The sequence below is a fragment of the Chionomys nivalis genome, chromosome 18, assembly GCF_950005125.1.
Source record: "Chionomys nivalis chromosome 18, mChiNiv1.1, whole genome shotgun sequence".
In the NCBI taxonomy this organism is placed as follows: domain Eukaryota; kingdom Metazoa; phylum Chordata; class Mammalia; order Rodentia; family Cricetidae; genus Chionomys; species Chionomys nivalis.
In genome coordinates this window covers 21,933,792-21,957,258 of record NC_080103.1, presented here as the reverse complement: position 1 = coordinate 21,957,258, position 23,467 = coordinate 21,933,792, and the positions used below count along the sequence as shown (strand labels likewise).

General features: G+C 50.7%; 1 protein-coding gene across 4 annotated transcripts; it reads left to right on the top strand.

The window, feature by feature from the left end:
- The first annotated feature begins 2,073 nt into the window (after positions 1–2,073).
- Csf1 (colony stimulating factor 1) lies at positions 2,074–20,905 on the top strand. 4 transcript variants are annotated; one of them, XM_057793966.1, is made up of 9 exons: positions 2,074–2,515; positions 5,926–6,048; positions 7,180–7,245; positions 8,708–8,878; positions 12,019–12,166; positions 14,202–14,326; positions 14,937–14,995; positions 15,290–15,348; positions 18,856–20,905. In XM_057793966.1, exons 1-8 carry the CDS (start codon positions 2,477–2,479, stop codon positions 15,333–15,335), a joined length of 777 nt encoding a protein of 258 aa, XP_057649949.1. In that variant the 5' UTR covers positions 2,074–2,476; the 3' UTR covers positions 15,336–15,348; positions 18,856–20,905. The 4 variants fall into 4 exon arrangements, with proteins under 4 accessions (XP_057649949.1, XP_057649946.1, XP_057649947.1 ...); XM_057793963.1 differs by having other exon boundaries at positions 13,317–14,326; XM_057793964.1 differs by lacking the exon at positions 18,856–20,905 and adding an exon at positions 16,159–16,743 and having other exon boundaries at positions 13,317–14,326.
- Positions 20,906–23,467: the final 2,562 nt, after the last annotated feature.

The window sequence follows — 23,467 nt, the reverse complement described above, 5'->3', positions numbered from 1 at the left end:
TTACAGGTATTGAGGCCAAAAAAAAAAATGTGTATCTATAGCCACACAGCCAAGAACTGGGCAGAGATGTCAAGGGCAAATAGCTTTTAAGTGGTGGGGTCAGGTTCAAACCCTACTATGTGAAGGGTTTCGGTAGAGTAGGGAGGGGGATTCCACACCTTGTACTAACATGGTGGATGACTGAGCTTGTCCTTATGCTGATGAAGAAGAGGCACACACTCTTCCAGAATCAGCTTAGCCCAAGCTTCATGAGTCTGGGCAGAACCTAGTTCATAAGGGAGGATGTACCAGTAAAAACTGGCCCTCCTCTCAACAACTCTGCAGGCTTATCATGCTCACATGGTTTCCTCTAGCTTCCTGTCAGTCTTAAGAATTGGGGTTAAATCTTTATTATTCCTTAATTGTTATTATTATTATTATTATTAAGACCTCTTAAAAGAATGTTCCCTCAATCCTTGACCATATCTCCTATGGCTGAATGCTGCCGCTGTATTCCTCCAGGAGGTCCTCGGCCCCTCAGCTTCCAATGGCTCACAAACCCATGAGAAGGAGTAGGGACCATATCATCATGTTCACTGTTACACCTCCAGGGTCCAGCATGTGGCCTGGTTTGCAGTAGCAGTGAACATTTGTCAAATGACTTACTCCTTCATTCCATCTGCCCAGTTAACTGAATTCGTATTATGTGCTAGCACTGTCAGTTCAGAGGTAAGTAAAATGGAGTGCCACCTAGAGGAAGTCTCCATCTCAGGGTGCAGGATAAATGTAACCACGAGTATCACCTGAAATACCGTAGTGCTTCTCAACCTTCTTTAAAACAGTTGTGGTGACCCCAATCTATAAAACTATTCCATTGCTACTTCATAATATAATTTTGCTATTGTTATGAATCATAATGTAGATATCTGATATGCAAGATATCTGATGTGACCTGACCACACCCCCCCCAAGGGACTAGCGACCCACAGGTTGAGAACCACTGGTTTAAAGTAATATAGAGAATGAATGGATGAATGTCAACTTATGGGGAATGAATGGGTTGAGTCCAGTGAACACAGGAAAAAAGAATTATCCATCAGCCAGGGGCATCCCAGAAAGCTTTGCTGGAGGAGGATGAGATGTTATTATAACCTTAAAAGATGAGGCATTCACCTTAAGATTGATGGGGCAAAGAAGCCTTCATGTCAGTGGAACCAGCCTGAGCAAAGGCATATGAGAATAAAATCATTGCTCGAAGCTAGAGGAATATGCAGGCCAAGTGACAAAAGATGCCTCTTTGAGACCAGGCCACTCATCAGAGATAGGGGTAGATAGGGAGGGATTGAAACACACTGAGTCATAATGAATAGAAGGAAAGAGATCCTGATGTTGGCAGTATAATTTATAGGGTCCTCTTGATTCATTTAGATTCATTATCATGTACAGACAAAATGTGATTAATTGTCTCCATAATGCATGTCCAAAACTTTGAGGGAAATCTGGAGCCCAGGTACACTAGCCTTTCTACCTCAGCTGGGTTTGGCAGCCCAGGAGCAGGGTACCAGCCAGTCTTTGCATCATTCATGGGTCAAGCATCTGAAGAGCCTCCTGGCACAGAGTATAGCACCACCCTGCTAGGTGTCACAGGACTAGGGCCCTCCTCCCTGGCCAGGTAGCTGGATTGCCAGGCTGTTCCCTGCTTCCCATTTCTCCCCACAACCAGGGGGCAGGAGGTTTAGCAAATTTCTTGAAGGGTGCATAGGAAGGAGCAAGACAACCTGCCAACCTGCTGCCTTGAAGGTGTTGAATCAAACTGCAGCAGAGAGGCCCCGGCTTTTCCCTGGTTGGTCCATGCCCGTTCAGGTCCTTCTCAATGCACCCTGTCCATTTCCTGCTCAGATTTGAGGATTTTCGGGTCTGGAGGGAAAGTCCCTAGGGGCCAACATTAGAAAGAAGGCAATCACATGAGATTGACAAGAGTGGTGAGCACAGAAGGAAAGACTGTGTCTTATCCAGAGAAGGGAGGGGGAGGGCGGTGGAGCCCTGGTTACTTTGCTGAAGGCTGCGGAGCTAGCACAGCCACAGAGACTGGGAAGAGAGCTAGCTAGCGGGGACGACCAGGCGGCACGCTTGGGGGAAGGGAGGCGGCAGCTCAGTGGGCCTCCGGGGTGTATGTGTCAGTACTTGTGAGTGTGAGCGTGTGTGTTTGTGTGTGTTTGTGTGTGTGTGTGTCTGGCGGAGGGCCAGGGTGATTTCCCATAAACCACATGCCCCGTCAGTCCTCCCGCTTAAAAGGCTGTGCCGAGGGCTGGCCAGCGAAGCTCGGCCAGAGGAAAGTGAAAGTTTGCCTCGGTGCTCTCCGTGTCGCTGCCGTTTTCTGCATCCCGGGACAGCGGCGTGGCCCTCGGCCCGGGGCGCAGGCTCTCTAGCCGGCAGCAAGCGACGGAGTGAGCGAACTAGGACGGCCAAGACGCCGGGCCGGGACCCAGCTGCCCGTATGACCGCGCGGGGCGCCGCGGGGCGCTGCCCTTCATCGGTAAGCTGCGACCACGGCGCGGGGCCCGAGCAGGGCTAGGGAGGGAGCTCTGCAGCAGCAAGCGGCGCGGTGCGGCGCGGCCCCACGAGCGTACAGCCCCTTCACGCCCGCAGCTCAGGCATCTCGGCCCTGGGCTCCGGCTTCCTAACCGCTTCTGCACTAGGGCTGAGGCCCGCTGTAGTTCAGCAGCTGCTCCTGGGGCTACAGCGCTTTGAGGGGTAAAGGGAAGGCTGTTCACCCCATTGAACAGAGGAGAAAATTGAGCCACCCACAGGCAGGAGAGAGAGGTTCGCAGCAATCGACACAGGTCCAGGATCTGCCAGGATGATCAACCGATCTTCAGGTACCGAGTGACAGACCCGTGTGTGGCATCATCCCCAGTCGGCATCTTCCTTTGACTGTTGCACATGTTTCTAGGCCCTAGTTGGGAGTGGGCCTTCTGGGTAGGGAAAATTTAGGGCCACTCAGCTTTAGAATGTCAGGACCTGTGCTGTGCAACCTGTTGTCAGAAGAAAAGAGATGGGCATGCTGCTACTTGCTCCAGCCAATGGGCAGGAGCTGTTAGGGACTTAGGTGGCTTTTTGAGGAAAATGGGACTCCAGGGATGGCCTGAAGCTAACCCTAAACCTTCTTTTCTTGGAGAATTTGGTTCAATGGGATGGGGCTATTCTGGGCTCAGCTGCTGACTGAGGAGAGTGGGATGAGAGTTCCCAGCTGCAGAGCTGCTGGTGGGCTGCTAGAAATTCCGCCCAAAAGTGGCAGCAGATGATGCTCTGGCTCCTAGGGAGTGCAGGGTGGCACTTTCAGTGAACAGCAAGTGGGCTTGCTTCTGAAGAGAATGAGAGGAAAAGCCTCGAGGGCAGGAGAGAGTTGCAGGTGTTTAAGAGAGAAGAGGAGATCCGCTGGGAGAGAGGGCCCAGCTGAGAGGTAGGAGATGGGGTGAGGAGGAGGAGGAGAGAAGGAACAGAAACAACAAGCAAAAAGAAGGGCCACTAAGGGGAAACAAGGGGAAAGAAGGCCACTTAGACCAGATCAGTCAGAGGGGCCAGTTATGCCAGGTTTCTCCGGGACCTTACTGATTGGGAAATGGAACGAGTGTGATGTCTTGAAGCATTCTGAGACTGCAGCAGTTTCTTTCCAGGGCTGCTCCCATAGTCAGAGGCTGAAGCAGTGGGTGGGAGGAAAAAGCAAGCCAGGAAGAGCCTGTCCAGCCAGATGTAAGTTAGAGTATTAACCCCTGGGTGCCCATCTGTAACCTTGTCTATGGTAGCGCAACGGTTACAGATCTAGGATGGGGCCCCCTTTGGTCATCTTTGAAGTTAGTTTCTCAAATGGTAGCTGTGCGTCATTCCTGTGCATTCTTGAAACGTCACCAAAAGCCAGGCATCCCTGGGGTAATATCTTCACCTTGCTATCTTCAAACACCAATGACTTGAAGTGCCAGGAATGAGGTCTTCTTAAACATCTCCATGCCCAGGTCCTGTCCTTCACACCACATACACCATGAGCTGGTAGGCTGAGTGGCAACTAGCTTGGGTCAGTTACCTTCTGTACAGTCATTTCCTTTACCAGGTACTAAGCGTAAAGTTCTGAAGATCTGGGATGCCACTCAGAGCTAACTTTCAATTGCCCAACAGTGCCCAGCACAGCATCACCCCATGACTGTCTGAACCTTCTTCTACACTCTGCCTCTGAGGACAGGCCAGGACCCTAACAGACCCTGTGCTTAATGGCATTGGGCAACCCTGTGCCTCTTCTCTTGAGCCCCACCTCTGTCTGCCACCCTTTAAAACCTCACTGAAGTCCCTCTTCCCTCATCAGTACCCAGCCAATGCTCCCCACCCCCCCGGGTACACACTGGTAAGGCTGTGGACTTTTAGATGTAAACAGTGTTGTTATGGACCGTTTCACAGCCTCCCAGGATTTTTTTTCAATGTGCTCCTATTTGCAACATTTGTCTCATCATCTGGACTATTGGGGCAGAGCCCAGATCTAGAAGGGTGCCAGCCATCACTCCACCCTGCCAGCATTTCCCTGAATTCAGGGACATCAGCTGCCAGGATGCTCAGGAGCTCCTAGGAGGCAGTCTCAGACCAGGGAAAGGAAGCCCAAGAGCCCCTCTGCCTCAGGCTGGAATCTCCTGGAATGCCCTATTGAGCCGTAGTCATGAAAGGATCTTGGGGAGGAGGAAGAAAGGAGAAAGGAAGGACCAAGTCAGGTATCAGGAGCCAGACCCGTTTCTCTAGGAATGAGCAGCTGCTGGGCCAAGTGGGTGTTGATAAAAAGGGGAGAATTTCCTTGCTGTGGCAAGAGTCTGCTGACTAGATGAACTGTCTGATGGGTCTCAGATAGGCAGATGTCAGCGGTGAAACACACCATTGTCTTTGATTAGTCAGTTGGACTCTTCTCGAAATGCAAGTCCAAAGCTCCAGGAGGTCTCCCACTTGGGTTGAGTTCCCAGTAAAATGGAATTTGGTCCCAGAGTCCCCCGCCCCCTCCGTGTAGGGCCAGACCTGTGGAACCAGGTAGGAAGAAAGGCAGGATTCTTGTAGTCTGAAAGCTACTCTCTGACCACAAACTTGAAGCCAGCTTACAAAGGATTTGCCTCAGCGTTAAAGTTGAAAGGACAGGAAACTCTACCCTTGAGGAGTTTCCCGTCCACGAGAACTTACACAGATTGGCACAACACTAATATTATCATTAGAAGTTCTCTGTGGGCTAGAGAGATGGCTCAGCATCTAAGAACACTTGTTGATCTTTCAGTGGACCCAAGCTAACTCCCAGCACACACATGGTTCTGGGTCACAATCTTCTATACCTTCAGGTTCAGGGAGTTCCAAGAAGCATGCATAAGGTAGGCATACATGCATGCGGGTAAAACATTCATAAACACAGAACAGGACTAAATGAGTCTTTTTAATTTTTTTTTAAGTTCTGTGAGCTGGATGGTGGCATATGCCTTCATCCCAGCACTTGGGATGCAGAGGCAGGTGGATCTCTGTGAGTTCAAGGCCAGCCTGGTCTACAGACTTGTACGTCTCCATGCCCAGGTCCTGTCCTCCACACCATATACACCATGAGCTGGTAGCCTGAGAGACAACTAGCTTGAGTCAGTTACCTGGACAGCCAAGGTTACACAAACAAACCCTGTCTCAACACCCCACAAAGCTCTGTGTTGTTGGGTTGGCCTGGGTTAACCTGGGAAGACTTCTTGGAGAAGATGGCATTTGGTTTATTATCAAGGGAAGAGCAAGGTGGCACCCTGACTGATGAGAAATCTAATTTGGAGAGTGCTACATCCTGGGGTGTGAGGCCTTATGGGAATAGGGCTTTGTTTTCTGCCCTTAGTGGGCCATGGGGGTAGCTGGGGAGAGGAAGCACTGGAGAGACATGATTCCCTTCTGTCATAGACATGGCTGAGCCCCCGGCTGCTGCTGGTCTGTCTCCTGGTGAGCAGGAGCATTGCCAAGGAGGTGTCGGAACACTGTAGCCACATGATTGGGAATGGGCACCTGCAGGTCCTGCAGCAACTGGTGAGTATGAGGCCACCCCTCCTCCTCACTGAGGAAACTGAGGTAGCAGCCCAAAGGCACAGTCTGCCTGGATCATGGCTGTCCTGATACTTCTCTCACTGATTTTCTCAAGCGTGGTGGGGGGGACCTTAGGTTTCCCCCTCGACTCTGAAGCCTTGTCTGGGTCCCCTATAGGCAATGGGTAGGGCGGGCTTCTAATTGGTAGCCCAGGAATGTCCACTATGGATTCTAAAAGACTTCGTGACCCTGCTCTGACTCAGAGAATGCCTCCTTTGGGAACCCGGTCTGCCTGCTGGGTCCGGATGGTTTATCCAGCTCCTGGATAGCCAGATCCTCTGACAGCCTGGCACTAGGGCCCCACCCAAATTTAGATGGGAGGCTCCAGCCAAACTCCCAGCCTTCTACCTTCACTTCCCTGACCCTTACCCTGAGGTTGGGGTGCTCTGTTCATCTGGGCCATGAAGGAACTCGGATCTTTCTCTAATAGGGTGTCAACAGAATCATCAACAATTCTAAATGCCATCCCCAGTCAGGGTCCAGTTGCTGCCATGGCTTATGTCCCTCTCAGTAAAGAATTTATCAACAGGGTGGGGCACCAATGGGTAAGGCCAACTCAGAGCTCTGAATTTGGGTCCTGGAGCTGAGCCTCCCAACCTCCCTCCTCAACACCATTTTTTTTTAATGCAGCTTCCATAGTAAGCCAAGGTACATGAGTGATACGGTGTTCTCCCAGGTTAAGAACTTGCTCCACAGAAAGGCTGGGGCTCGAGACCCAGACTCCCCAGAGCTTGGCTACCCTCTGCTTGAATTCTTTTCATGATAGGGTGCTAACTGCCTCCCAGAAAGATTACATCTTATGTTTTCCTAAAGATAATTCCTCCTTATAACAGACTGAATGTGTTATTTCATAGATCAAAGCATAAGGGCTTTTGTTCGTTTTGTTTTGTTTTGTTTTAATCCCCCCTGGACATTTGGAAGCTACAGCTTTCCTCCTAGCTGTGGCTCTGTCATTCCAGCATTGTTCTAGGGAGGTAGATGAAATTAAAACCGCATTCACCCAAAAACCAGGGTTCCATTCTGAAGCTAAGTTGACTAAGTTCCATGTAATCACTGATCTATTCTGTCTCACAGATCGACAGCCAAATGGAAACCTCATGCCAGATTACCTTTGACTTTGTAGACCAGGAACAGTTCGAGGTGAGTACCAAGTGTTGCAGGGCCCAGGTGTTTAGTGAGTGCTCACTCTCTGCCCCCAGGGTGGTCGCATGAAACAGCATGAATGCAGCAGAAAGCCTAGAGCAGGACAGGATGAGAATGTGAGGCGTCCTGGGCACTCAAGTGTCAACTACCAGTGGGCAGGGTCCAGAGTTAAGTCCTTTGCTGTTTCCTTCCTTTGACCTGGCATCTATTAGGCACTCGCTAAATGTTAGGCACATTCTCTAGTTAACCCTAACAGGTCCACTCTGAGGTCCACAAATATTTATCACCCACACAGAGATTTAGGAGCATAGCTAGTTAAACGATAGAGGCCTAATTTGAACCCAGGAATGTTATAGCATGTTTGCTTGTTTTTTTTTTTTAAAGGAAGATCATATCTCCTCCATCCACTATCCAGAGTGAGGAAGGCAGTCTAACCTGGCTTTCTACCCCACACCTAACCAATCAGCCATCTAGTGCAGCTAAAACTGCCTCTCTGCACCTTAGGATGCAGTCTCTCCATCCTCGCCATCCATCCTTTGGAGGCTTCCTAACCAACTTCCCTGATTCTAGGGCACTCTTCATCTTACCACTAGGGGGAGCTCTCTGAAACCCCAAAGCCTTCATTTTCTCCTTACCTGGCAGGAACCCCACGCCATGGCTCCAAGAGAAAGCATAGACAGTCTAGTTCCAAGTCTCCAGTACCTACCCCACCATATTCTCATTTCCCTTCTCTGCTTCTTTCTACTTCCCAGCGTTTGCATCAGTTCTTCGTGGTGTCTGTCTTACCTTTCCATGTCCCCCACTGTCCCCTGTGCCACACCTTTCTGGAGATCTGTGTGCCCCAAGAAGAACAACCAGTCTGTCCAGAATTGCTTCCATCTCTGAGCTCTCATGCACTAGACCCATGCACCTCTGTGACAATGCCATGGCCTGCATAGCCCCAGGGTTTCACTCGTCCATTCTCTTACTCCTTCACTTGAACCATGACACATATTTACTGGTGGGCACTAGAGAACCAAATACTGTATTCTTGGAGGAAAAAGGTAGCCCCTAATATCTTTCTATTCTGGAGGGTCTGAAGGGGCTCTATGGCTGAGGACTTCTGTGAAAGTAAGATGAAAGGAGAAGTCAGGAAAAGCCGAGGGACAAAAGCTGAAACTCGCCCTTCCTGTGTGTGTCCATCCTGAAAAAAGTCTCATTTTAGAAATCCAAAGCTCTCTAAACAGACTCCACCTACCCTTCACTCTAGTTCAACTCTCAGTTATGGTTGATTCAGAGAAAAAGAATAAAAGACAAGGCACGGGGATCATGCTCAGCACCAGGGTGGTGTGCTCCCCCCGACAGGCACAGGATGGCGGGCTGCAGCCCTCCATGTGCCTAGGGTGGCGGTCCTCCCATAGGAAGCCTGGATTCCCAGTCCACCTCAGCCAGGCCCTAAGTCCTGTCTCCTGTACTCCAGAATGATACCGTTTGCTACCTTAAGAAGGCATTTTTTCTGGTGAAAGACATAATTGAGGAGAACATGCGCTTTAAAGACAACACTCCCAATGCCAATGCCACCGAGAGGCTCCAGGAACTCTCTCTGAGACTGAGGAACTGCTTCACCACGGATTATGGAGAGGATAACAAGGTAGGGTGGTTTGGGAGCTAGAGCACCCGGGAAGGAGCTGAGGGAGGCTGTGGCGGTCTCTCCCTGCCCCATATGCTTGCCTTGCCTGAGCCTCACTTACTAACTCACTCACCCATCCATTTCTTTGCTCCATCCACCTTCACCAAGTATTCATTGGACAGGAGGCACAGTGCTGGACCTTGATGATATCCTTGGAGCAGAAAATCCCCAGTCCTCACCCTTACAGAGCTTAGGGTCAAGTGAGGCAGGCAGCTCTTCAACGATGGCATCTGTGAATATAACCAGAAGGACTGTTCATCCATGTAGCAAAATGGTCACTTATTGAGTGACCATTGTGTCCAAAGTGCTGTTCTGGACAACAGGAAATAGTCATGAAGACAGAGGGGAGGGAACGGGTGCGGAGACAGCTAAGATCACGTATGTGAATGGGTGAAAGTAACAGCAGCATTGGAGAGGAGCAGAGCAGGGGAGCGGAGGCCTCTGATGGCTGAGAGGACACGGAGTGCAACAGGGAATGCTAGCTTACTGAGGATGCAGAGGGAAAGAGAGAGTAGGCAGCTTTAACTGGAGCTCCAGCACAAGTAAGAGCAGTAAGGGCACAGATGGAGAAACAGTCCCGAGCTAGGAGTGCTATGCTGAAGCCCAAGAGTGACCAGAAAGGTTTGCATTCAGGGACCCAAAGGACTCAGCAGGGCCCAGGCATGGGATACGGAGGGGAGGGAAGGAAGTCGGGTGTCAAAGACAGTGGACTTTTTGTCTTAAATCTGAAAGAATCCACCATAAACTAGTGAATGACACAATGTCACTTATGATGTGAGACTGTTCTGGTGATGGTCTGGAGAGTAGGATATAGAGAACAAGAATGGAGATCTGGAGACCAGCGGGAAGCTCAACCAAGCTAGTGTTGATGGTGGCTTGAATCAGGGTGGTGCAGGAAAATTGAAGGTGAGTAGATGTGCTTCCCCCCAGGCAGATAGGGCTTAGTGCTTCCTGGGGATAGAAGGGAGTCAGTCAGGATGCATTCATCTTGAGCCCCTGGAGATTTCACTGATGTCAAAATAAGGATGACCACAGGCAGTGTGGCTCGGTTTAGTGTGGGGCGCCTCAGACAGCTGCAGGAGGCGGTCATGATTGTGATTGCTGGATACACAGAAGCTGTTTGTGGGGCCATAGAACTGTACAACTGAGAAGAGGTCCAGGACGCCGAATGAAGTGTAGCCTCAAGTAGGAGGAAAACAGGAGGGCAGCACCTCAGGGCTTCCAGAGGGAAGGAGCCAGCACTTTATCAAATGAGCTGAGCGTCCACTGGTCCATCTGTTGTGACAACATGGAAACTGCTTTTGGAAGCAGATCAGGGAGAAAAGAAAGAGAGGAAACAGAGACCACCTGGTGGAAGAACTTGCCCCCAAAGGGAACCGAAAACCAGATTATCTGGACTGGCTGCTTGGTTGAGGAAGGGGTGGCTCTTTCCTACAGCTATGCTTCCCCAACATTAAAGTGCCAGCAAATCACCTGAGAGCTTGTTTAAAAGGCAGAGTCCCAGCATACACCCTTAGAGACTCCACTTCCTTGGGCCCATGGGCCTGGGAAACTACATCTTTGAAGCTGCCCCACCATTGGTTGAGCTAGAAGGTCTTCAGACTCCCTTGGCTCAGTGATTATTCGCGCAGTGCATGCTGAGGGAGGAGGCAAAATGTAAGCTCAAGGAGCCAAGGTCCAGTCTTGCCGCTCAAAAAAGGATTCCGACCTCCCGACCCAGCAGGCACCTCCACTGTGAGAAACCTTGGATGTCTGGGTTTCAGGTGAAGATGCCTGGTTTCTTTTACAACACATAAGGACAGGTTTGAGACAAAGAGCTTTATAAAGGCACATGCCAGAAAGAGCCAGCTGGCCTGCCTTAACAGTTCCTGGGAGAGGCTTGGGTATTGTCGTCCTGACATCACAGACAAGATGAATCCAAGCAAAGCAGTTCCTAGCCGCTGAGTGATGAAGCTGAGCCCAGGTTTTTTCATTCATTTGTCTAGTAACTGCTATGGGCAGGCTGGGGAGATACAGTGATGGAATCAATGGCTTTATAGTAGCCTTGGAAAACTTAGTGTTCTTCGCTGAATAGCTCAGAAAGTTTAAGGGAAAACTTGGCATTCTGGAAATAAGCTGTAGACAACACTGTAACCGCACATAGCACAACCTGCTGTGGAAGAGGAGGTGAGCCCAGAGCAGAACCCGGAGGCACGGCAGTATTTAGCAGGCACAGTCTGGCACAGAGCCTGAAGGAGCAGCTGGTAAGGTGGGATGATCCCAGGAGGGTGTGGCTTCTCAGAACTGCAGTGGGTGTGAGCAGCTGGGCCCACTCAGCAGGCAGAGCAGGGCATCCTTGGCACTTTCTCCAGAACGTAGTCCCAGCCAAGGAGCCTCATTTCCTCTGGCCTCCTCGGATCTGTTCTCTATACCATACCAAGATTATCTTTCTAAAATTCAGGTCTTACACCTCTTGAGCAGTTTTTCAGTTTCCTATTGGCTCTGTGGATAAAAATTACAAGTTCCTGGCAGGGTCAACAAGTCCCTGGCCTTGGCAGAACTCTCTGCAGCAGTATCTCATGCCAGTTTCCTCCTAGATGACAGCACTGAAACCACGCCAGCCTCCTCTCAATCTTTTGACATTCCATGCTTTCCTGCATCAGGACCCCTGCATCTTCTATCGTCCCTAATCCCACCTCCTTCTCTTCCTTTGCTCATCTTTTAACTTTTGGCAATCTTCCCCCTGGGACCTCGATTAGCTCTCTTTAGTTATACACATTCAGATGACTTAGGACACTCTCTTGTAACAATGTGTGTAGTGCTAGCATCTGCTGGACTCAGTGCCCAGCTTGGCCAGGAAAACCACTTCTCTTTTGTCCCTTGCATGATGCCCAGGTAAATTACCATACACGTGGCATTTAAATATGTCTTAGATGGATCTGTGAGTGAATGACATATTTCTCAACCTCAGGACAGACATTCCAAAGCAGAGGAGATGAGAGGGAGAAAGCAAAAGTGGAAAAGAAAATCCATGTGAGAAAGCCCAAGAGAATTTGACAGAAGTAATAGTGAGAGGAGGCCCATGTTCAAGCTCACTGAAGGGGTCTCTGCTCTTCTTCCAGAGCTGTGTCCGAACTTTCCACGAAACTCCGCTTCAGTTACTGGAGAAAATCAAGGATGTCTTTAATAAAACAAAGAATCTCCTTGAAACAGACTGGAATATATTTAGCAAGAACTGCAAAGAAAGCTTTGATAAGTGCTCCAGTCCAGGTAAGCACAGGAGGGCCAGCTACAGGGAGGGTGTGTGTGGGGTGAAATAAGGGGACGGGGGGATCCCAGAGGCAGCCCAGCTGCTAAGTCTGTTTCTGTGTGTTTTATGTACTCATGTGGCTTCATGTACCGCAGGGACCTGTGCACATGTCTTTGCTGACATGTGTGTGCATGTACACTGACTTATGCCTGCATGTACTGTCTCACTGCCTTACTTGATGTGGCAGCGTCAAGAAGTCTCATGCTGGTGGCTGTTATGGTAGTGAGAGGGAAAGGGGACCTTTCTCAGAAAGCCAGGTAGGCATGGTGGCTTCTCCCCTTGGCTCTGCAGACTGGCTGAATAAATGGGGATTCCATGGAAAGAGCAGGTGCTTCATCTGGCAGTCAGGGTCCTTGTTCCAGGAGCCCTGCTGCAAAACACCAGGATACCCTGGCTCCAGAAGTCCCCAGGATGCCTTGGATGTCCCCTCAAGGGACAAGGCTGAATTTGAAGTCTGAACATCATTCAAACTCTCCCTACCTGTGCACCCTGCGTGTCCTCATCTCTGCGTCCTGTGCCACACGTGTCCTGCATTCAGCCTCACTCCCCAAAGCAGGGGATGAGGCCTGCGACGGGACAATACTCAAGTCCAGCGTTAGTGCTTCAATCCCAAAGTCCCAAACTTTGGCTGCTTCCCAGAGCCAGCCTTCTCCTGCTGTGGCTGTGGTGTTCTGGCTCCTGGCTGTGCATGAAATCAGTGTCTTGGGGGCTTCCGAGTGTCTTGTGTTAATCCAGGAGCTACTGCTCAGTCCCCTAGCCTGACCGCTGCTTACCCCTGGCTTGGTATCCAGTCAGCTAGAGCCCCAGTTCACTGTCCTGTGGTCTTCTTCAAGTTCTCCTGTTTGTCTGTACCTTGCTTTTGGTTCCTTGTCCATGATACCCTGATACCTCCTTGTCCAATATTGCTCCTTGCTGCCTGAGTTCTGTGTCATGATCATTTATTGCTGCCCTGCCCTCTCCCCAGCCCCAGGGCTGGGTTAGAAGAAGAGGGTCCCCTTCCCATGCCCCAGGGCCTTACCCCCTCTTACCCCTCTGGGGGAGCTGTGCTAGAGGCTGGTGACTCTATCTCCTCCCCATCTTTCTCTCTCCCCTTCTCTGTGGTTCTTTCAGATGTGGTGACCAAGCCTGATTGCAACTGCCTGTACCCTAAAGCCACCCCTAGCAGTGACCTGGCCTCTACCTCCCCTCACCAGCCCCCTGCCCCCTCCATGGCCCCTCTGGCTGGCTTGGCTTGGGATGATTCTCAGAGGATAGAGGGCAACTCCCTCTTACCCAGTGAGCAGCCCCTTCGCACAGAGGACCCAGGCAGTGCCAAGCAGCGACTACCTAGAAGCACCTGCCAGAGCCTCGAGTCACCAGAGACCCCAAACCATGAGGACAGACTCACTGAGGGTTCAGAGCCTCATCCTTCTGCGGAGGCCCCTATCCCTGCTGTGGAAGCCATCCTTAAATCTTCACTGGGCACTAACTGGGTCCTAGAAGAAGCTTCTGGAGAGGCTAGTGAGGGTTTTTTGACCCGGGAAGCAAAGCTTTCCCCCTCCAAGCCTGTAGAGGACAGCATCCAGGCAGAGATGGACAGATCCAGAGATCTCTCAGCATCTTCTCCACTCCATAAATCAACAGAGGACCAGCAGCCAGCAGAAACAGACACCCCATTGCCAGAGGTGAACGCTATGAGACCCACTGGCCAGACACAGAATCGCACTCCTGAGAAGACAGACGGTTCATCTACGCTGCCTGGAGACCACCAGGAGCCAGGCTCTCCCCACATTTCGACACTGGGTCCACAGGGCCTCAGAAACCCAGCCACCCCCTTTGCTCAGTCACTGCTTCCCAGAAGCCACTCTTGGGGCATTGTGCTGCCCCTCAGGGAGCTTGAGGGCAAGAGAAGTACCAGGGATCGAAGGAGCCCCACACAGCTGGAAGGAGGACCAGCAAGTGAGGGGGCAGCCAGGCCTGTAGCCCATTTTAACTCCATTCCTTTGACTGACACAGGCATTGAGATGCAGCAAAAGAACGACCTTAACCCCAACAAGTTTGTCTTCCACCTGCTGGTGCCAGGCATCATCCTGGTCTTGCTGGCTGTTGGGGGCCTCCTGTTCTACAGGTGGAAGCGGAGGGTAAGGAGAACCCCAGGAGACGGGGACATCCTATATGGCAGGTTAGAGGACAGTCAGGTTCCAACAGGCTCTGCAGTTGCTGGGAGGTAGGGATGACAACCCAAAGGGTAGAAGGTGGTGATGGAGTGTTGCTTCAAGAATCAGGGGGTACCAGGTGTGGTGATGGCATGTGCCTTTAACCCCAATAATCCAGAGGCAGAGGCAAGCACATCTCTATGAGTTTAAGGCCAGCCTGATCTACATAGCAAGTTCTAGATCAGCCAGAGATCCTGTCTCAAAAATAAACAAGCAAACAAACAAATAACAAAATCAAGAGGTCTCCAGCCTCAATATCACTGAGAGGGAATGAGAAAAGAAATATACAGAAAAGAGAATTCTTGAGCAACCAGGTGGAAGAGGGAAGGGAGAGGAGGGGAAGGCTGTTCTGGGAGCCTGACGGCCCATAGGTGGTATTCTGCTTTGGAGGGGACAGGAGAAGGAGCACCCATCCTCAAGAGGCCCTGGAGTCTCCCTTAACTGTGTATGCTTTGGGGTAGCTAAAGGAATTCTCTCTCAGTAATGCTTGGGGGAATGCCAGCACCTCTGTGAGACAACTCTTTCTTGTTACCAGATCCATCGAGAGCCTCGGACATTGACATTGAATTCCTCTGTTAGGCGACCAGAGGGCAGGTGAGAAGTTGGAGTGGGACTGTGGGAGGGGCTGTTTCCCCTCTAGATTGGAGGAGGGGCTTCTCTCCCTTGCCCTAATAAACCAGACCTGCAGAGCAGGGTGGGTACCAAGAAAGAAGGGCCTCTCTCCTTCCCATGGCAGCTGGGTTTTCTCCTGATCATCAGAGATGTGGGCAGTGCGGGGACTTCTAAACAGTTGATGGAACTCAGGTGCAGGGTTTGGGATAAGCTAGAGGTTCCCTCAGTCCTATGCTCCTCACAAAGTCTTATGTCAACCCTGTTTTCTGCCTGCAGCCCCTTGACCCAGGATGAAGACAGGGGGGTGGAATTGCCAGTGTAGAAAGGATTCCAAGGTAAGGCAATTTTGATACCCTCTATCCCTTATAAAGAACTATCTCCAGTAACCCTCACCAACTCCCACACATTTAACTTCCTCTCCTCTACCCCACTCCCATTTCATTCATTCTAGCAAGGCCCCTCCCTTCCAGGCCTCAGGTCTCCCCTGTACTCCTGTGCCCCTCCCCCACGGAGACTTAGTTATGCTACTTCTGCTTTATGTTTCTATTCTTGCTGTTGACACATTCAATCCCAAAGCAACCACATTCCTCCTCCTCTAATGAGGCTTTTACAAGGTCTTTACCACCCTGGGGAATTTTCATTAGCCTCTGCATGGCTGCCAGCCCCTTCAAACACGAGCACTCCCAGCTTGGTGCTGAGCCCTGAACTTCTCAGCATCTACTTCTTGCCAGACTGTGCCTCATCTGGTCCTGCTCCCCAGCCAAGGTCATGGCTGCCTCCCTGTTTTAGAATCATGGTGCCATAGAGATTTAGCCTTGACAGAGCTGTTCAGAGGTCATTTGGCCCAGTGTTCCATCCTAAAAGGACCCACTCTGCATCCCCAACAGGGAGTCAGCCAGCTTTCTGTCACACACTCCCAGTTCCAGGCAGTTCCCTGCATGCCAGTCTGTTCCACCTGAACACAACACAGGAGTTCCTCCCTTATGCCAGCAAAGTTGCCTTCCCTTCTCCCCGTCCCCAACTAATCATCTCATCTTCTAACAAGGCCTGATATTTAAAGCCAGCCATTCATGTCCCCTTTAAGAATCCCCTGTGTTAAGTGTGGCCAAGCCCCTCAAACATTCCTTATATGATATGGTTTTCAGACCCCTCACCATCCTGGACACACTCGTTTGTATGCCCCTCTGAAAATGTGGCGCCCAGCCCTGGACACAGTACTCCAGATGTTGTCTGACCGCTCAGAGTACAGTGGGACTCTTGCCTTCCTTGATCTGGACAGTACTCTTCTACTCGTGCAGATTAAGATCACGTTAGTTTTAACAGCTGCATCATATATTGTCATATGTGGAGCTTGTGGACTATTAAAAACCCCAGTTTGCTTTCCCATGAGCCTCTGTCCAGCAGACCTTCGCCATTCCATACTTGGACAGCTTAACCTTTTTGGCCAAAATGTAGTTTATGTTCACCTTTGTTAAAACTACTTGTTGCTTTGCTCATGCCCTGAGCCTACTGAAAGTGTTTTAACTCCTAATTTGGTCACTTCGTAACTCTTGGTTGTGTCCCCCGCATACTGATGAGTGTCATTTATTGTCCTTGCCCACAATGTTGATGAAGATGTGACCTACATTCTTCCTCTCTGAACCCAGCCCACAGCAGCCTATCGGGAAGCTTTCCCTCCTGAAGTCTCCACGTCCCTCCAGTTGCTCTTTTAACTCTTACCCCTTCTATTCTTTTGTATATGGCTAATACTATATCAATTTGCACACATTTGGATGTTGTTTTATGCATTTTAAAATCATATTTTATGTATGTATGTACATTTTTGCACTACTAAGAAGATTGTAAGCCCCTAGAGGGCAGGAACTACCTTCTACGTTTTCTGCACTTCATTTTCTATCCTTGATTCTAGGACAGACAGGGCCCCTCCATCCTTGTCAAAAATTCAGTAAATGCTGCCTGACTGGCTCCAGGTCTAAATCATCAACTAACCCTGGCCAGATTTTACTAACTGGCCGGCCATCTGGCTGACCAATTAATTAGTCAACTCATCTTGTCAGCTGGTTGGCAGATTGACTATTCGGTCAACTAACTGGTAACCGTTAACTGACTAGTTCTTGATTGGTGAGCTGACTGGCTAACTAGGTGGCAGAATGCTTAGCTGATTTGCCGATTGACTGGATGTCAAACTAGTTGTATGACCCATTCAAATTTCCAGTTATACCCCTTGCCACATGTAAGCAAACAGTCCTGTGTGTAGGATGAGGAATCTGGATCCCCTGCTCCAGACAGAGGAAATCTGACAGATGCTCAGAACCAAGGAAATTTATTTGGATAAAAGCAAGCAGTAATCCATATATAGAATCCTGGGTCCCCCTTGGCAGTATGGAGCATGGAGATGGGTGCAATCAGCTGGCTCACTGGAACACCCAAGAGAAGGATCCAGAGCACCTCAGAACTGAATCAGACAGTCAAAGTTTCTGGGGACTTTGGGGTTTCAGTGCTGTGCCACCCTTACCAAGGACCATCAGTTTTCCTCCTCCCTGCCACCTGTACGGACTTGCCCTCTGCCCTGAGCTTTCTATACTCCAATCGTTCTTTTTCCTGACTCCTAACTCTCAACCCTGCCCAAGATTTCAAGTTTCTCACTTTGGGATTTCAAGATTCTGCTCAGTGGGTCCAGATCTAAACTGGTCCCCATGCAGGCTCCAGGAGCCTATGGGAACCGAGTGTCTATGTCCAGATTAACCAGTACTCCGAGGAGATGAGTGGAACACACAAAAGTGGAGACTGAGGGAGGGACACAGAGCTGCAGAAAACTCGGGCCCTCAACCCCAGGGAGCTGGGAGCTGGGTCACAGGCTAGGGCATGCCCTCTGAGGCCTTCTTCCCTAATAGCCCTGGCAGAGCCTGTGGCCTGGCTGTACCAGCATGGCTCATGTCCAGTTTATAGTTCCCCCTTGTTTCCTCTCCAGCATGGGAATGGGCTGGGAGCCAGAGGCTGTAGGTCTCATCTTCCCTCCTTACCCATCATAGACTTGACCAGTGGGGGTATGGACATTAGGGGGGAGGCGCCACACAGGGTCCAAAGTCAAACTGTTGGATGGAATCCAGGGGATTTCTGCTGTGGAACAAAGCGTTCTGAGGATGCTGGGCAAGGGGACAAAGATTGGGGGTGGGGTGGGGAGAGGGCAGGGCCTTGGCTTCCATGAATGATAAGAGGCAAGTCCCTCACCCCATCTGGGAGGATGCAGGACTGCTAAGGGTTGACAGGCTGAGCCCTCCCTCTTCATAGCATTGCCCCTAGTTTCTTTCCCTCAGGCCCAAACTCTTTCTATTCATTTGCCTTTGCCCAAGTATCGTCTGTGCAGACCCCTCTGAGGAATGGTATGGAGGTGAATATGAAAAATTCTTTGCTAGAACTGGCAGAAATCACCCTTAGTTCATTGGTCTAAGACAAGTGAGAGGACCTTGCTTGAAGAGGGGTCCAGCAGAGAATTCAAGAACATGTTCCCGGTTCCCATCTACATGAGCAATAACCCCTCTACCTTGTGGCCTAGACTTCCTTCAGCCTCACTCCCTCATTTTGTGGTCACTGGTCCCCCAGGAGGAGAGGTAGGAGGTGAGGCAGTCAGGCCAGAGGCTTGGGCTGCTGCCAGGCAAAGCTGCCTGGTTTCTCTGTGGTGTCTGGGGTGGCCTGGAAGGCCAGGGAAAGGACCAGAGGAAGTCTTGCCTGAAGCCGGCCAACAGCCCACAGGAATGCCACACCTCCCCCAACCATGTTCTCAGCGACCCTCCCCACACTCTCACTTGCTGACCAGCCTTCTTTCCTTCTGTTCCCTACAGCTGGGCACATAGGACTATCTCTTTATGGAAGGAGACATTTTGGGACTGTCCATCACCACCCTCTCCTGCCATCTTCCTGGGAATGTGGCCTGCCACTACCAGAGCTCCTGCAGACCAAGACTGGATGAAAGCAGCCTTGATGGGGGGTCTTTCCATCTTAACCCTTAGACTCTCAACTAACTGAGAGAGGGCTGGAGGATGCCCCCCACACTGTCAATATTTATTGTGGGCCCTGGAGGCTCCCTGCACTCAAGGAAGGCCAGCGAGCTAGCTCAGGACCCTTTCCCTCAGGAGCTGTACCCTCCTCTCAAAGCCAGAACGTGGCAAGGGACCCGCCTGCCTGTATGACCCATGGGAGACCAGGGCACACAAGAAGGCGCAGAAGAGCCTGTGCGCAGAAGACCCAACTGCTGCCAAGGAATCCAACATGGACAGGCAGGGACCTGTTTCCCAAGAGGAAAGCCTGAGATTCGCAGGGCGGGACAGCATCTGCCCGATTTCCCGTAAAGGCATAAAGGCATGCAGCCCAGAAGACGGGAAGAGGAGGCCTTTGGCTGCTCGTGTTGACAGCTTAAAGGGGTCTACACCCTCAACTTGCCTACGTGCCCTCAGCTGATAGCCAGGAAGGAGGGGAGACTAGCCCTGCCTCAGGACCTGTCTGACCTGGCTCATGATGCCAAGAGGAGGACCAAGCTCTCGGCTCCTCCTACCCACAGCCCCTGCCAGAGTTCTTTCGCCCAGCAGAGGCACCCCTCATGAAGGAAGCCATTGCACTGTGAATACTGAACCTGCCTGCTGAACAGCCTGTCCCATCCATCCCCATGAGCGACCATCCGTCCGAACGTTCTCCCACTCCCTCGGCCTCTCCTCAGCTTCCTGCACTGAGCTGGCCTCATCTGCCGGCTGAGGGAGCCCCTAAGCCCCGACCTTCCCCTGCCTTGGCCTTTGACTGCCCAGGGTGGCGCTGTGAGAGAACTGCCTGGGCTCCTAGCCAGAGCTGGGCTCCAGGCTGCGTTCTTACCCAGGTGTCTGCATCTTGCACTTTGACATTCCCAGGAGGGAAGTGACTAGTGGAAGGGAGAAAGGAAGGGGGGGCAGAGGCAGAAAGGACACAGGCAGAGCTCTGAATGAAAATGGGTCTTGAGAATATGTGAGAACCCCTATGGTTAAAGTTGATGTCTAGACTCTAACCGGCAGCCAGCCTCCTTCCCCTGTTGCCTCCAGCCTGGAGCTGAGCAGGTTGTCCTGTCATGAGTTCCTGGGACTGAGCTACATGCTCCAGCCCCACCCTCTTCTGGCCTTTTTTCTCCAGATCTGACCCAGGTAGGCAGTGACACCCTCTTGGTCTCATCCACCCTACCCTGCCATCTCTAGCCAAGCAAGAGAGCAATCAAGAAATGGGTTGTCTACTTACAACTCTATTCTGTTGCCCTCTGTTTCCTGGGCCAGGCCTTGCCTGTGGTTCTGAGACCTGGGCGTAGGTGACAGGGCTCTCACTTGCCCCTGGTCTCTTTATGCTGCTGTGTCCCCCTTTCCTGCCCTCCCTGGCTACTGGGTCCGTAATCTTTCAGGCAAGGGGGAGAGGGTGGTCTGTAGGCCCCACCACCCCATCCTGAGACAGCAGAGGGGAAGGACACTGGAGACTTTCTTGTGGGGCTTACTTAGCCTTCTACTTATAGACTATTTCCATGCAAGAAAATACATATTTTAAAATAGAAGGAAAAAACACAGAAAAAAAAAGCATTTTCCTACCCCTCTACCTTAAACATATATTATTAAAAACAGAAGAGCAAATCCAACCCATTGCAAGAAGCTCTTTGTGGGCGCCTGGCTACATCAGAGCAGAGGAGCCCCAAACTCTTTGGAACCTCCACTGCATACGAACCCCTTCCCTCCTCTGAGAAAGCCCGGAGGGAACATTGGCTCACAAACTGTGAGACTGCAGTTTTTTTTATACTTGGAAGTGAATTATTTTATATAAGGTCATTTAAATATCTATTTAAAAGAATAGGAAGCTGCTTTTATATTTAATAATAAAAGAAGTGCACATGCTGCCACGTGTGAGTCATGGGGAAAGTTGCTTTTGGGGTGTGGGTGGCAAAAGAAAGGGGGAGAGGAGCAACTGCTGGGTGAACTTCCACTCTGAGATTTTTCCAAGGTGCAGGGAGAAGGTTTTCTCAGGATTTAAGTCTTGTTACTAAAACCTTCTGTATTATTGGTGTCTAAAGGCATTCATCTGCATATCTGTTTAATAGGCAAAAAGCAGCCAAACCTCAGGCCTGGCCACTACCCCCAACCTGCCACCTCAAGTCCAGCCCAGCCTGGGAAAATGACTGGTTGGGCTCTTTCCAAGGGCCCCAGGGGTCTGCAAGGAGGAATCTCCTGGATCACTGATCCCTGCTGTCCAAGGGAGAAAGAATTGGCAGGTCCAGTGGGGGTACTGAGGTATGTAGATGCTGTCCTAGGCTGGAAAGTGGACAAACCTAGCAGCGGGGGAGCCTGCAGTTTATGTGCAAAGCCTTAAACCTGTTCTTATTAGAAGTGGAGGGAAAGTCAAAGACGGGGACTTCTATGAAGAGGTCTGTCAGGATAGACCACAGCAAGTGAAGGTCCTGGTGGGCACAAATATCCACCCACTTAGCAAACCTGAGACAGCAGGGGCCTCCCTGTCACTGGCAGTACAGTGGACGAAGGCTTAGAAGAGAGTTGTTCAATCCTGCTGTAATGCAGAATCATCTGGGCTGTTCCCAAAATCCTGATCCCCAAGCCCTGCCCTATATCAACACAACCAGAATCTCAGGGTGAGGCTTAGGCACCTCTGATTTAAGTGTGAACCTCTGGGCACACACTGGTGCACCGGGGCCTGGCTGCTCACCCAGCTAGGTGACAGAGCTGGGTCCTGCTGATGGGGATGAGTAGATTTATGTTGTGTAACTGAAGATATAGGGATGGAGGACAGGACCAAGTAGAACACTAGAGAGTAAGATGTCCTTCGTTGTGGCTATTGCTGTTTCACAGGCAGGGTCAGGAACTCTGGCTTAGAGAACTGAGTAGAAGGGCCCAGCCAAACCTCGAAACCTCTATCCGGCCAGAGACAGGAAAGTGAATCAGATGCAACCAGGAAGAAACCTGAGGTTAACCTTTGCAGACTATGGGCCTCAGCAAGGAGGTAGAGGGGCACTGGTGGGTGTCCCCTGACCCCTTCTACAGGTTCTGAAGTCAGTGGTGGTGGGCAGTAACCACGCAGCTCTAGAGGAAAGTCCCACTTTCCAGAGGGTCGGCCCCTGTGCCAGTGTAGCACATTTGTTCCTTTTCAGTTTCCTGGGGGTAGGGGGTGAGCACACTCTGCTGTCCTGGATGCTGGAATTGCTGAGGGAGCAGAGTAGCTCATGCCAGCTACTGAACATAGAGTGGCTGGCTCTCCACCCACCCCCAGATGCCACAGACCACAGAAAATCCCACAGCCCGACCCCCATGACTGGTAGCTGGAAGTCAGAAGAGGTTAAAGATGACAGCCACTTCAGTCCACTAGTCAGGAGGATCACAAGTTCAAGGCCAGCCTAGGCTACATTAGTGAGTTCAAAACATTGAAGCGAGAATTGGAGAAGGGAAATAGGAAAGGAGGGAAAGAAGGAATGAAGAAAGGAAGAAAGGAAAGAAGGAAGGAAGAGGGGGAGAAAAAGGAGTGAAGGAGATAGGGATGGAGGAAGGAATGGAGGGAGGGAGAGAGATGGATAATCTATGTCCCTCCTAAATGGGAAGGCTAAAGTTGTAGGTCCATGGTAAAGCGCCTGCCTAGTGTGCACAAGGCCCTGGGTTTGGTCTCCAGCATTACAAAAAGAAAAAGTTTAAGGATCCCAATATATTCAAGGAACCTCCTCCTTTAGCCTTCTTTTTCTATTCTGTGTCCAACTCTGAAATCAATGAACACCCCAGGCCATCTGTTGGTGTACCTGCTGCAAAGAGATAGAGAGATGTAGAAAAACTCTGCCTCAGGTGACAAGCAGCCTCCTGAACAGCAGGCTGCTGAGCCGAAGGCAAAAGCACAGAGCATAATGCTGCAGACAAAGCTAAAGGAAAAGCTGACGCTGCAGGAAAGAGCATCCTCAAGCATCCTTGCTGGAAACAGCAAGAAGAGGGAAAGAGGGAGGTGAGATGAAGTGGACAGTGACGAACAAGCTGCTCCTGCCCGTTTTTCTTACCTGCAAAGCATTTAATCCATCTATACACAATTTACTCCTCTGAAGGGAAAAAGAAAGCTAGGATGTGGGCTGGGTTAGTGAGATGGTTTGGTGGGTAAAGGCACTTTCTGCCAAAGCTGACAGTCTGCATTGGATCCCTGGGAACCAACTCCTGCTTACTGTCCTTGGACCTCCACATGTGTTCTCTTTCTCTCCGGCTCTCGCTCTCTTACACACACACACACACACACACACACACACACACACACACACTAAAATGTAATTTAAAAATTTAAGTATATAAAAGGAGAGTTTTGAAAAGGCATGTTTTTTTGAAAGTCACTCCAGGAGACAGATTAATCAAGCAATCATAAGGCTAAGTCTCTAGTCATAAAATATAAATGGAGGTAGGAAGATATAGGCGCTATGAA